The 14,332-nt window shown below is 38.7% G+C and overlaps 1 protein-coding gene across 1 annotated transcript; it reads right to left on the reverse strand.

Moving 5' to 3' along the window:
* Positions 1-362: 362 nt before the first annotated feature.
* On the reverse strand, positions 363-13,838 carry Minar2 (membrane integral NOTCH2 associated receptor 2). Its single transcript, XM_027400944.2, has 3 exons — positions 13,662-13,838; positions 4,012-4,236; positions 363-542 (listed from the first exon to the last, which is right to left on the reverse strand). The coding sequence occupies exons 1-3, from the start codon at positions 13,836-13,838 to the stop codon at positions 363-365; spliced, it is 582 nt and encodes a 193-aa protein (XP_027256745.1).
* Positions 13,839-14,332: the final 494 nt, after the last annotated feature.

A 14,332-nucleotide genomic window follows, 5' to 3' on the forward strand; every position in this document is an offset into this window, starting at 1 on the left:
TGTGCCCAGAGGAGGAGGGAGTGAAAGATGAGCACTGAGCCAAGAGGCTGCCAGTGCTTGATGATGCTCTGCTATCTACCGTAAAATTGATTGTGGATGCATGTGGTGATGTTTGTTATTGTGATGCTTCGGGATATCTGCTTTACAAAGGAGAAAAACCCAGACCAGAATCACACACAGTTTTCACAGAACAAAGCAGGGAGGCCAGCATAAGGCAAGCAAGCAGTGCTCACATTCTAAAGGACAATGGCGTTTAGTCACACAGCTAGCGATATCGACGCAAACATTCACAATGCACAGAGACAGATTTTCCTGCAAATATTTAGAAGGCGTTTTAAAGCTTTAAAGGATTTGCAATTTCCTTAGGTGAATAAAGTGCTGAGAGTCACTATGGTAACCAAGATGGAGGCCACAATGAGTAAAATCAGACCCATGTGACATAATTTTGATCGCTTGTTGCGTTTCTTCTTTTTTTTCAGCAAAGTGTCAAAGCCTGGAGTGTACATATCCCCCAACCAAAAACGCAGGTCATTGGGGTTTTCCTAAAAGAAAATAACAGACACTAATCAGTAACCAGTCAGTGTTACAGATGGAGACTTGGGAACAAGATGCTGCCAGAGGCCCTGAGGGTCATATTCACCTTGTTTCGGGTAGGGTTTAAGTGGCAAGGCTTAAATAGTAGGATTGGCATCTCTATTTGAATGTCTCAGATATGCTAAGACAGCCTGGCTGACCATGGATACCTACAGGAGATTTGTCTGTCTGTATCAGAATTTGTTAGGGAGCCTGCACAATTCCTGCATTAAATTGCTGACAATTCCAAGTCAGAAACATTATAATCATCTTTTAGCTAAATGTGTGTTTCTAGCATCCTATAAATAATGCCTATAAATCAGTTAAGTGACTTGAAATACAATTACAATTCCTAGCTTTAGATGAACCCTGGAGGTTTTATCTCATCTTTGTGGCAGGGATAAGAATTTGCTAAGTTTCAGAAAATCCCAAATGACTTCCATGAAGGAAGAATAAGGCTAGGTCTTAAGAGTGCCTTCCAGGCCCATGTGAATTCATCAATGAATAAATGTCTAATAAATAAAACAAAACAAAACAAAACAAAAGAGTGCCTTCCATGGCAGAGGTGCAGTACATCTTCCAAACAGGAACTCCGGAAACATGGTTCATCATTCCTTGTCTTAGATCCTATCCATATGGTGTCTCTGTCTCATTGGCTCCATCTTCTGTTGAGTGCCAGAGAATTCTCTTTAAGGATTCTGCTTTCAAGTGCTCAATAAGTCACCTATACACTCTAGTATCCCATATACTCTTTGAAAAAAATTATTCTCTAGTCTCTAATTAGTTTAGTGTAATCAGTTCTCTGTCTCATAAATTGAGTTTACGAAGATAGTTGAGTTACCACTTTCACACAGCAGCTGCAAGCTTTGGATTTTCTAGCATGGATGTTTTGAAGGATTTGAAATAGGCTATCACTCTCAGTGGTTTTAGTGGACACATGTCAGCCAGTGGTGTCACAAAACCAATTTCCTGTAGCTGGCAGGCTGTGGGGTCTCTGAACTAATCAGACTTGGGGCTGTAGTGCTGGGAGGGGCGTGCACATGCCCATGGGTAGCCAGGATGGACTTGGCAATGACAGTGCTCCTATATGAAGGTGTAAGTGGGTTTAAACAACCTGTTTAGACATGCTAAAGAATTACAATTGAATTTACAAAGCCTGTGCAGAAGAATACTGACTTAAAAAAAAAAAAAACCCTCATCTGCCTTCCCCTTGTTTTTTATCTTGTTTGTGCCCCAATCAGAGTCCTGAATGTTGCAAATGTAGTGATTTAAGGTTTTTTACCAATGGCTTCCCTAATGGAGACAATCCTCTCCTAAAACCCTGCTTCTGCTTGCATTGGTAATTAAGTGTATCATTTCTTTATCTTATGTGACTTATAACTCCTCAATCTAGAAAAATTTAGTAATATACGAAGGCACTTGGAACATTTATAATCCATATTGGTATCAAAACTACAAAATTATGGGGCTGGAAAGATGACTCAGCCATTAACAGTAATGGCTGCGTGTCTAGAGGACAAGGATTAGGTCCCTAGCACCCACAAGACTTTACATTTGGATAATCTTTAACTCCAAGTTTAAGGAGACCTGACACACTCTTGTGACTTCAGAGAGCATGGCATGCAAGGCTGCATAGACATACGTGGCAAAACAGGCAAAAGACCAAGATAGGTAAAATAAAAAAGTAAAATTTAGAAAAAAGGTTACAAATTTAAATCAGGAGCCCTGTCTGCTACTTATTAGATAAGGATAGGGGTGCTGAGAAAGAAGTTATAAAATAGAAGAAGAAGCTCTGATGAGAGTTGGATGCATGACTTCCTAGAAGTTTCTTCTGGAAGTTAACACAGAGGAGGAGCATCTTGAGGCCAGCTCACAGATAAGCCTGAGAGTACAACTGCTTTGTGAAGTGTGTGTGTGTGTGTGTGTGTGTGTGTGTGTGTGTGTGTGTGTGTGTGTGTGTGTGTGTGCGCGCGCGCGCGCGCGCGAGCGAACGCACAGAGGGCCAGCTAGATGGGGGACTGGCAGTTTCAGTAACAGAGAATCCACTACACTTTTGGAATTTTCCTTAGTCTGCTATCCAAACAAAAATAAACAAATAACTTTCGAGAAAAAAATTAATTTTTCTAATTGGCAGATGAAAATTGCAGTCTTTGAATCAGGTAAACTATTTCTATTTACTCAGGTAGCTATGTTTGTGTGCAGGAAGGAATGCAACATTCATTTCCACCATCCCCTTGTCACATACACACACAGTGGAGACAAGAGAACAGGGCTTAGCTTGTGTCCAAGAACAGGCCTTAGCTTGTGCCCAGCAGTAAGTGACTACGTGTGAAATAAATCAATGATTTTTCACCAATAATAGACTTAATGATATGAAGTCTTTGGTAAAAAACATGAGGTTAAACCAAAACAAAGAGGAAAAGAAATGCATTGTTGTTGCCATGGGAATGTATGTTTTGCAAACTGCTCAGAAAAAGCCAACAGGGGTGGGGGTGGGGTGGAGATAGGTACCTTCAAGCTAGGTGATTAAGAGCTGTCAGTGATTCTAGACCATTACATATTTCAAGGAATGCACAGTTGAGGTTTTAAAACCTGTTTGCAGAACATAAAAATCTATGGCACTGCCCCCTCTAAAAAGAAATGTGTTTTACTGCAGGTGGTTAAGGTATGAACTCACACCAGACACACATTTTTAAATGAAGGGTACTTGGAAATGTCAGGCCTCTCTGGCCTAAGGCAGGTTGAGGCAAGCCGAGGCTGGTCAGGAATCCAATCCTTTCAGACAACAGAGAGTCCACTCTGGCTTTCAAGTATTTGGGTCTTATGTGTGTTGGTAACATCAGAAGAAAAAAAAAGGTGGGGGAAGAAAATCTTAAGCTGGGTGATTGTGTTTACATTTTCTGGAATTTTTCTTGTTGAAATGTTTTGTTTTAAGACACAAGAAAAATGACAGAAAACATAAGCCTTCACTCTTAAATCATTTCATGGGTTTTGGAATGTTAATAAAAATGATCATTGTTAAGGATTTCCTTGTACAGTGCCTAAGTCTAATCACTTCATAGGTAGTTTTGGGGAAATGTAGAGAAAGAAATTCTCTACATGAGTATAAACAGCTACAAGATCACAAACAAGGAAAAACAGATATGACCTTACCAGTTAATTTGAAAAACAACTTTCATCTTCCCAGAAGACCGTTTGTCATTGCTACTTGCCTTTTTCCCTGTCTACACTACACAGATGAGATTGGCTGTGCAAAATACAAAACAAATAAATAACCCCAAATATTTGCTGAGAAAGAGAAAAAAACTTCAAGGACCAAAAGGCCCTGGGGACTGGAGATTTTGTTTAGTGGGGAGCTCCTGTCACTTCTACAGTACCTTCTCAGGTTCACTTATCTGATCTGGCTGAGCAGTTGAAGATAATTCTTCCTATACACACCTTCAGTTGGCCAGAGAGATTTGTATGCACAGAACGTTTGTCATATTCCTCAATGGTCCACGAAGGATTCTTTTTTCTCTCTTCCATAGCTTCTTCCAAGCTTACATCACCATATAACGGGTTATTCTTCGTGACTGAAGACATGGATGGTGGAGGATTGTCAGGGAGGACTGGACTCTCCCCACCAGATCCCTTAGCTCCTTGAGAAGCGATGGTCTTTTCTCTCTGTTAGGAGATAAGAAAAATAAGATGGGCTTCATGGTGGCAGAGAGGCCAAAATAACAGTAATGTATATCTGAAGATTTGTTGATTCTGCCTCAAATTCAACAGATTGAGCAATGAATTAGGAAATGACTCTAGGATCTACTTTGATCTAGGACTCTACATTAACTGAGTTCTCTCTTTATATGTTATCCTGTTCAGTTTAAAATCCATTTCAATGGCATTTTCCAGCTACAAAGAAAGAGTAGTGTTCTTCAACTCATCTAACAGAGTTCTGGAAAAACCCAGTTTTCCAGCTCTTCTGCATTAGAGTTCAATGGAATTTTATGCTGTTTGGTATATTCCAAGATATATATTTGGTATATTCCAAGTACTTAATATTATATAAATCAAGCAAAATAAAGATCAAAAATGTTTTCAGGGAGTGCATGAGGGCTCAACAGGTAAAGGTGCTTGTTGCTAACCTGCCAGCCTAGATTCGATCCCAAAACACTCATAGTATAAGAAGAGAATAGAATCCTGAAACTGGTACTGCCTTTTCCCTGACCTCCACACTCACATGTCCTGGCAGGAACATGCAAGTGTATGAGCATACATGCATACAAGTACACACACACACACACACACACACACACACACACACACACACACACACACAAAGTTAAAAACCCTTTTGCATCATTTTTAAATGTCTTAGCTTTTTATAAACACATCTCAGCTCCTATTTCAGAGAGTTTTGAGGAGGGGTACTGCATAGTTTCTTCTCCCAAATTGAAACATGCCATGCTAGACAAAGAGGGAGGTTCATTAAACTTGAGAAATTAATATTGCATTTTACCAGGCTCAGGAAACTCAAGACCCTTAAATTCTGAGGGAGGTCCAAGGGTCACAAGATTCACAAGGCATCTTCCCAAGGCTATGAAAGCAACAAACAATTTCTAGGTTATAGGATACTTTTTAGTCTGTAAGCTGGCACAAGTAGGGCATGCCAGGGATGCAGGTTTTGAGTCCACACGCAAGCCAGTTTGGACTTTTTTGGAGCTACAGTTGCCTTTGTGTCGCCCATGCTCCTGTAAATTACTGTAATAAACTTATCATTACACTAAGTTACACTTGGATGGGATTATTTCTTTGGTCTGTTAATCAGTAACCTATCTGAGGTGGAAAGATTTGTTCACATCTCCCTGGCTCCAGGAAAAGTCATAGAGCAACTTAGTCAATTGAACATCATTCACCTCTATGTGTCTATTGTCCAGCTGTCCCCTAGAGTAATCAAGTCCTGACTTTCGGGAATTTAAAAAAAAATGATATTGAAAATGTAGAAAAGGGCACACATGATAAATGTATGTGCCTTTTCCACATGCTGTGTGTGTGTGTGTGTGTGTGTGTGTGTGCGTGCGTGCGTGCGTGCGTGCGTGCGTGCGTGCGTGCGTGCGTGTGTGTGTGTGTGTGTGTGTGTGTGTGTAATATTAGTGACTGAACCTAAGAACATTGGAGATATACTGATAGAAATAACATCCTTTTGAGTCATGGGTATGACAACCTTTGGCCATAGATCAATGGTCTCAGCATCTCTCAGGACATAGATTAAATGTGTGTACTTATAAAATCTAAAATTGTAGATTGGCATTACATGACATGTCCTTCTGACATAATGTGTAAGTAAAAGGAAAAATAATAATCTAAATGAAACCATTTGTGTTCCCCTGGTCATTGGGTTTCCATGGCTTTTATTAAAAAGATTTATTTTTATTTATGTGTATTAGTGTGTGTCTGCATGTACGTTTGTGTATCACATGTGGGCCTGATGAACTCCAAGGCCAGAGAAGATATTATATCCCCTGGAACTTAAGTTACAGAAGCAGGGGATGCTGGGAATCTACCCTGGGTGAAGTGGAAGAGCAGCAAGTGAGCTTAACCACTGAGCCATCTCTCCAGCCCCTTCCTTGACATTCTTAATAAATGCATCATTCATATTTTAGAGATCAATTTGGAGACCTTTTTTTTAACTTTAATTTTGGTTTTGGTCTGCTAAAAGTCAACTTATAGTCTATAATGCTAAATTGTATAATAAAATAATAAACATTATCTTAACATTTAGCTCAAAGATGAGTAGATTTATAAGTGTTGTTCTAAATTAAATAAAAGCAACCCGACAAGAAATTAAGGTTATTTGAACTTAACACAATTATAACTCTATTGTTTTCTCAAGGCTGGACAGCTTTGATCATGTCTGAAGCAGGCTAACTCTTCTGACAGGCACGAACTGTCTTTGTTAGGTTCTTTTCCAGCTAGACTGCTCATTCCATACAAATAAGAAGGTTTGACAAATGAGGGAAGTAAAATATGTGGCTCAAGAAAAGTATGTATACACTATAAAAATGTGTGTAGGTTTAGAAGAAGTCATATGTGAAAGTAGCAAAACAATCAGAGGAATATTCTAAAGTGGATTCGAAGCCTTGTTTATAAGCCATATCTTTGAAAATTTTTAAATATTTTCCTGAAACGGGTTTTTTTTTTTTTTTTTTTTTTTGTCTCTGATCTGAACAGCATTCTCATGTCTGAAGGACAAACCAAAGAAAACTTATTGTTAAATTTTGTTACTGATTTGAACAAATCATTTATTTTTATAATTTAGATATTAAATTAAATTACTCAAAAAGAATCTGATAGGATGGCTGGAGATGTGGTTCAGGCACTGACACATGTTTATATTACTGGAGATCTTGGGTCCCATCCCTGAGACAGCCAAACAAATAATAATTACTATCTAATAGCAGGATAGAAATGAATACTAATTCTGGGGCTGGAGATATAGTTCAATGGCAGAATACTTACCTAGCAAGAGTGAATCTCTAGTTTACAAAAAAAATGGGTTCATTTGTATTTTACTACTTTTTCCAAATAGATTTGAGAAAATAAAGAACATATATGAAGTCCAGCCTTTGGTGGTACATCTTAGGTGAAATGCTAAGAGGAAAATTCAGTAGCATTTCTGCGATTTTAATCAACTGAACTGCAAAAAAAATTTCCTTAAAATATTTAGTTAAAGTAATGCTTCCAAGTTTAACTAGACTTTCGTTATTAAGCCAAACTTTGTTCATTTATTTTAATCCTAATACTTTCATATGCAAGTAAAATGCCATTTAATAAAAAGAGCTAGAAGACATATTCGGGCAAACAAATCATAAAAGTTAGCAAGTAATAGGCCATTAAAATAAAGACCTCTAAGAATATACATCAAGATGGTGTAAATTTGTGATAGGCAGGGAGATTGAGACAAAGGAATGCTGAAAAATAAACAGAAATCGGTGAGATGGAAATAAGATAACAAATTGAGTTTAACGTAAACTAAAGAATTAGAAGGGAAAAAGTTTAACACGGGTGTTCAATTAAGAAACTAAGAACTAGTTGCAGGGGAAGGATAGAAATGTTGTTGAAATTAGAGGACTTTATCTATCTCCACATTACCAGAGTTTTAAGAAATAAAGGCAAGTTGACTGATCTCAAAGAAGAAAGGATATAAAACGTAGGCTATCTCAAAAACACACAAAGGAACTCATAAGTAAGCATATTAAACAGAAGCAGGCTTAATTTCCTACTTCAGTGAGCAAGACCAGCAGATCAGATTTTAAAATGTAAATTCAACTGTTCAATATTTAATGTCTTGCCTTTAAGAACTCAGGAAGTATGGAAGTTTAAAGAATGTAAGATACAGAAAGTGTATATGTACACAGAGACCCAGGCATGGTGACTAGCTGGTTTCCTTGGTTGAGCACACAGGGTGTCTGGCTTCTTTCATCTGCCCTGAAATTAGTTTGGGGTCAGGTTTTTCAAAACCAAGAAAGTGACTTGAGGTCATATCCAATTGCCAAATTCTTCTACATGATTTCTGTTGCTTTTTATTTGCTTTATGTTTATTTGTTTGACACTATGGACAGGGTTCTGAGATGGTAGAACCATAAAATAAGCAACTGGAATCCACGGACACTGCTTTCGAAAGAGAAGCCCCCCAGTCCATCTGCTGTTCTAAGACTTCTCATGATCAAAAAGACTGTCACTTTGCTACTTGTCACCCTTGTCACTGTGGTGAGCAGTTCCCTCCCTCCCCAATGCTGAAGCTCTGCTATAAAGTGGCAGTTGTACCCCACTGCAGCAACACTCTGGAACCTAGAAGGAATACTAGAAGCCTTATTCTTACTCGTTTTATATGTTTCTCTGTGTTCATGTGTTTGTGTGTATACATGCAAGTGCACGTGTGTTATGAGTGGACACCAGAGGTTGACATTGGGTGTCTTCCTTAGCTACCCTACTCCTTATTTTTTTTGAGACAAGGTCTTTTAGTGAGCTTGGAACTCACTGATTCAACTGGACTGGCTGCTTGTGAGTTCTAGGGATCTGTCTGTTCCAATACCACCTCACCCTAGCACTGGAATTATGGAAACATGCCCCTACGCTCATATTTTCATGGGGATACTGAATTCAGAGCATCAAGCTTGAATGGTGGACATTTTACCATCCAAGACATATCCCCTGATACTGGAAGCTTGAAGACAGTTACTCAATAGTGGAAATCATTTGGCATAACTGTTACGATGATAATTTGGGAGATATTTGTTACTAACTCTAGAAGATACTTTTGGCAAATCTGAAACTTTACCATAGTCATATATACCTTGTCAAAACACTCCTTTGACAGGAATTCAACAGAATGGTTAAAAGTATACAATGAGGGTCCAAAGGTGTGGTGTTTCCTAGTGTGATAACTGCAGCCCTCAAACACTGAGATGCAAAACTACTTACAAACAAAAATATGAAGACCAGGAACATGTCTCAGCTGGATAAAGTAACTGAAGTCAAAGATTATGTTGAAGGCCTAGTCTTACAAGCCTCAGGGTTGGTGGCCATTAGGCCCAAAATTGGAGAAATGGAATCAGGAAAGAAAGCTCTAAAGGTCAGTTTGAGACCTATGCATTAAACACTTCTAGGGGTATTTTATGTCAGAAGAACTGTCTGCAGCTAAATAAAGAGGATGATACTAACAAATAGTTATATAAATTGTATGGGAAATAAATTTCTGAGTACACAACAAGATGAGAATTAGAGTCTTCAAAACAAAATGAAACCACTTGGGTATTTTGGGAAGACACTACCATCTACATTTCCAGTCATTTAGACATAAAAATAGGGTTAAACAAAAGCCATAGGGTTCCAAATCCCCATGAATAAGAGTAAAAGTAAGCTCTGAGACCCTCCCAAGAGCCTGGAGCATGAGGGTATGCAGATGGAGAGTAAGGGGTCCTCACAGAGAGCAGAATCCTGCCTCACCTCCAGGGAAGGTGTCTGCACAAGCACTGCTGGAGAGATTTCAGATGGGTTTGGAATAGTGACTTCATCACTGCTCAGAAAGGAAGAAATTAGTGTAGAGTAATAATAATCTGATTTCTCTAAAGGGGAATTTGTAGGAATTTGTAGGATTAGAGTGGCCTTCAGGAGCTGTTGCTAAGCATGGTGATAAGGTAGAATCTTCAATCTGATAGATGATCTTGACTGTCAATTCTGTGGGAAGGGCAAGTGTTTAGGAATATATATATATATATATATATATATATGTATATATATATATATATATATTTGAAGTATCTTATCTTAAACATGGTGTCTGTTTTAAAGGATGGGAATGAAGTAGTGCTTGGCTGGACACACAACAAATCCATTTCCTCTTCATTGACACACATTAGTTGGGTTGAAACTCAGGCTTCACTACTAACCTCCCCAACAGTGTGTGTGGCTTCCTCTCTGTCTTCTCCGTCTGCAGACATAACGCAGATTCTGATATTGCAGAAAGAACCTCCAGAAAGAGAATTTGAATTCTGCTTTCAGGTAAGCTTCTCAGGTTTTGCACAGCATCAGCATCTCAAGGGGGCAGATGTGTTACATACCCTATTGCATGATGAAATTTGGGTATGTTTGTTTCTACAACATAACATAGCTAACCACCACAAAAATATAATATAATATGATATGATATAATATCACAATATAATATATCAAACAAAATAGACTTAGGGCAAGAAGCTTTGATAGCTACAAAGTTTTGAATAAAAGTAGTATCATCAGCAAACTAAAATAACTATAAAATTTTATATATGATATAAAATTATGGTAACAATAAAATTTAAAGTAATCATTAAAATTACATATATCCATACAAAAAATTCCCAAAGAGAAAGACAATTTGCACAACAAAATTAGCAAATCCAATCAATTGACATCAACAGTTGGAAATACTTCATTTTGTGAATATTTCAAAACATTGATAGTGTGATAGATTTTAATGGAAAGTACACAACTAAGTTAATAATCTAGAAACAGATCAAAATATATAAAAAACAGATCCCAAATATAAATTCTGTAATCATTTAGACTACATGTTAGATAAAAAACAATGGAAATGTTTTAAATGATGACACAGCGATACACATACACATAGAATAAACCCCCGCATACATACAAGCATATATACACATGCATGCACATAAATGAACACACACAGAGACACATATGGAGTGTTGACATTGAAGGAAAACAGTGGTGTGGGACAGAAAAGCAGTGAAGAATGTAGGTTAGGACATGAAACCAGTGAATGAATTTGTCTAGAAATAAGGATGTCTGTTCTCACCACTGGCTTTTCACTCCAGCTCACAGATTTCCTCTGAAAAGCCCCAGCGTTCTGAAACCAACGTGAAAGGAGTCAGGAATAGACAAAACTCACTTGAATAGACTCAGAAGTTCAGCTGCTCACCAGTAAAACTAATTCCCAATACGACATCGTTAAACATTTTATCACTTAATTAAAAAAAAAAAACTGTGTGTGTGTGTGTGTGTGTGTGTGTGTGTGTGTGTGTGTGTGTGTGTGTGTTTGCTCACACAAGAATAGAATGTTTGCCTAGCATGTATTAACCTTGGATTTGATATCCAGAGCTTCAATGGCACATATCTGCAATTTCAATCCTCAGAGCATTTAGAAGGATGACATCACAGGTTTGGCCAGAGACTGAGTTTGAGATTAGCCTAGGCTACATGAAATCCTCCCTTAAAACCAAACCAAACATCATGAAAATAACAATATTTTGTTTTCCAAACTCGACACTATTTTTTCCCTTTTAAAATAAAAACATAACAGCAACAAAAACCCCAAATGGAGACGAAATTGCAGGAAGCCCAGGCTGGCCTTCTTCTCTTTATATAACTGAACCCTGAATTCCTGATGCCTTTGAGCCTGCCTATGAGTGCTGGGATTACAGGTGTAGACTACACATGGTTGGTTCTACAGTGCTCAGGATAAGAACCAGGGCCTTCCTGGTGTCAGGGAGGTACTCTGTCTCTCAACTTCTATTTCTACTTCTTACACTCTTACAGGAAATCAGACCCTACAGACTTTTCCTTATACATTATTTGTTCTCATTTCTTAAAAAAACAAAGTGAGAGGTGTGTTAATCTTTCAGGAGATCATACTGAATCTCAAATTTTCTTCCTGTGAATAGCAACTAAATTTTTAATTAAAAATCTTTATGAGAATTCCATACATGACAACTGTGTTTACATAATCTCTTTATTTGCTTAACCCACGTGAGGAATTTAATTAAGAAATATTTGACAGCTCCCTCTTCAGACATGCGTAACACCCCATTCAATCTTCTTGGTATATGGATAAATGTTTTTAAGCATCGTTCCAAATATTTCAAAATTTTATGTTCCTATTTCTTCATATTGATCTACTTTTTACTCGGTAAGCACGTCAGTCTTGATTTTTAGATCCACTCGGGCAGCTGAGTGGTAACTGTGAAGACCAGATGTCCTTACTCATAGTTTGAAGCACGTCTACCTAATTTCCTGAATTCACACTTGTCTGCTATTGCTTCCCTCTATCCATGACCTCAGTAGTAAATTAGCCTTCACTAAGTTACTTGTCATTTTAGGATAAGAAAGATAATTTATTTGAGGTTTATCAAGGATACATATGCAGATACCTCCTTGATCTTTGAATAATTATTTAGACCTAAAAGGGCCTGCATAAAAAATTGCCTGTTAGGTATTTGCATTTCCTCAGGTTTTGAGTTTTAGTTGTGAAATTCCACAAGGAGGCAGTAGAACAACCACAGCACCAAACAAAAGATGCTAGAAGATTGCTGTGTCGCAGCCCAGAAAAAAATCTATTGGCTATGTGTCCTTACAATGGACCCCACCGAGAGGAAAGTGGAGGAGGGGCAAGATTTTCTGAAATAATTCTAAGTCTTCTGTTCTGTGACATAAAAAGGAAGAACTTTATTTCATTTAACCAAGCAAAACACAAAAACAGTGATAAGTGGGTGTCTATGGAAAGCCACAAGGCTTTGAGGATTACAAATGTTGCAGGCAAAATTAAAAAATAAAAGCAACAAGTTCCAGTTGTTACAAAGAGCTTGATTATAATGGAAATAAACTGAACCCTTTACAAAGTAGAGACAATTTACATAATCATTTGACTCTGAATGAACTCTCGATATATGTTCCAAGGACCCCACAGACACACCACCAAGTAGTCCTTATTTATATACACCAGGACTCACGAGTAGCAACTGCTTGTTTTTAAAACAAACCCATTTCTGTCCAGGGAATTTGAATACTCCAAAGGATTTAAGGACTTACAAGCGCTTGTAGGTTAGTCACATCGTTTTTGAAAATGAAATGCCCTTTCCTCTTGCTACCTGGAGTTACCCCCAACGCCATTAGTCTCCACATCTCAAAACAAAAACAAGATTATCCCTGTTTGATGAGCCTCAGCAGGGGCCTTTGTTGATCTCAGCAGATGGAACCCATCAGCTGCATTCTTTTGTGAAAAAACAAGAGCAATGAGATCTGCATGAGATTGGAAGATTTTACTCCTGTGGCTGTTCCATGCGGACACCTGTGGAAGAGGAGCATCTAAGCTGAGAGCCACTCCTTTCCAAGATGGAGTGTGGTCAGTCTTTCCCCGTCACGTATCGGTATCCTACACTCTTCTATATCAGAGGAAGGGGAGTCTAACAGGGGCAGAGGCAAGTCTCAGGCTTTCTCAGAGGCAGTAAGCATGTGCTATTTTATGCATAGATCACAGCAACAGGCAGAGTTTAAGTATTTCTTCCCCCGAATTAAAATGAAGGGTAGGAGTAAACGAGAGCTACGCACTTTTGAAACGAAGACAGGCAGAGAAGCGAGGATTGGAGGGGAATGAACCGGTGGGAGAATTCGCACATCTTTTACGCAGAGCTTATAGGACGGGGTGGGGAGGAATGAGCAGCTTCTAGGTATCCCGCACCCCAAGCCCCCTTCGCACAAATAGGAAAAATGTCATGCAGTGAATAAGAAACAAGCGCCCAACCTGTATTCATGTCCTTAGATCTTACCTGGGAGTAGACAAGATTTTGCCAGTGTTGTGTAGCAGGGAAATTTCCACCCGGAAATCTCGCGAGGCTAGCCTGCACAAGGTTTGAGCTCCTCATTAAAGACTTCACGTCAAGCTGCAGGAATTTGTCAGGATGGTTGTTATTGGGCAAAACAGAAAGATCCATGTCCCCTTTCATCTACAGGGGGAACAAAGCAAGCGAAGCTGGCCCTGTCAGACGCCTCCATTATTAATGAGCCTGAAGATGCTCAGGCTGGCATTTGAAACCAGGTCTCCTGGCTGCACACAAAAGCCACTTTCTGAAGGCCACGTCAGTACACAGGAACAAAACAACGAAGCAGCAAAGGGCCTTCCCTCCTATCTTACCACACACATACCACCCCCACATGCACACACACGAGCATGTGATACTTGAATTGCACTAAAAAGGGTACATCAATTAAAATTAATAGAATGACAAAAACATATAGGTGTTGCACATAATAGCTCTCCCCATTCAGAGTATAAAAAGGTGATTTTTGTATATTAAAGCTGCCATAATCTCAGTCTGAAAGTCCATTACTGCAGCTCAGCACAACCACCTGAAGAGATCCACTGTGTGATTTTGCTTGCTGTATTGCTGCCCTAAGTCAGCTGCTTTGGCCTTGTTCCTGCTTACGGCACCTCTCATGT

Source organism: Cricetulus griseus, chromosome 2, assembly GCF_003668045.3.
Source record: "Cricetulus griseus strain 17A/GY chromosome 2, alternate assembly CriGri-PICRH-1.0, whole genome shotgun sequence".
Lineage (NCBI taxonomy): Eukaryota > Metazoa > Chordata > Mammalia > Rodentia > Cricetidae > Cricetulus > Cricetulus griseus.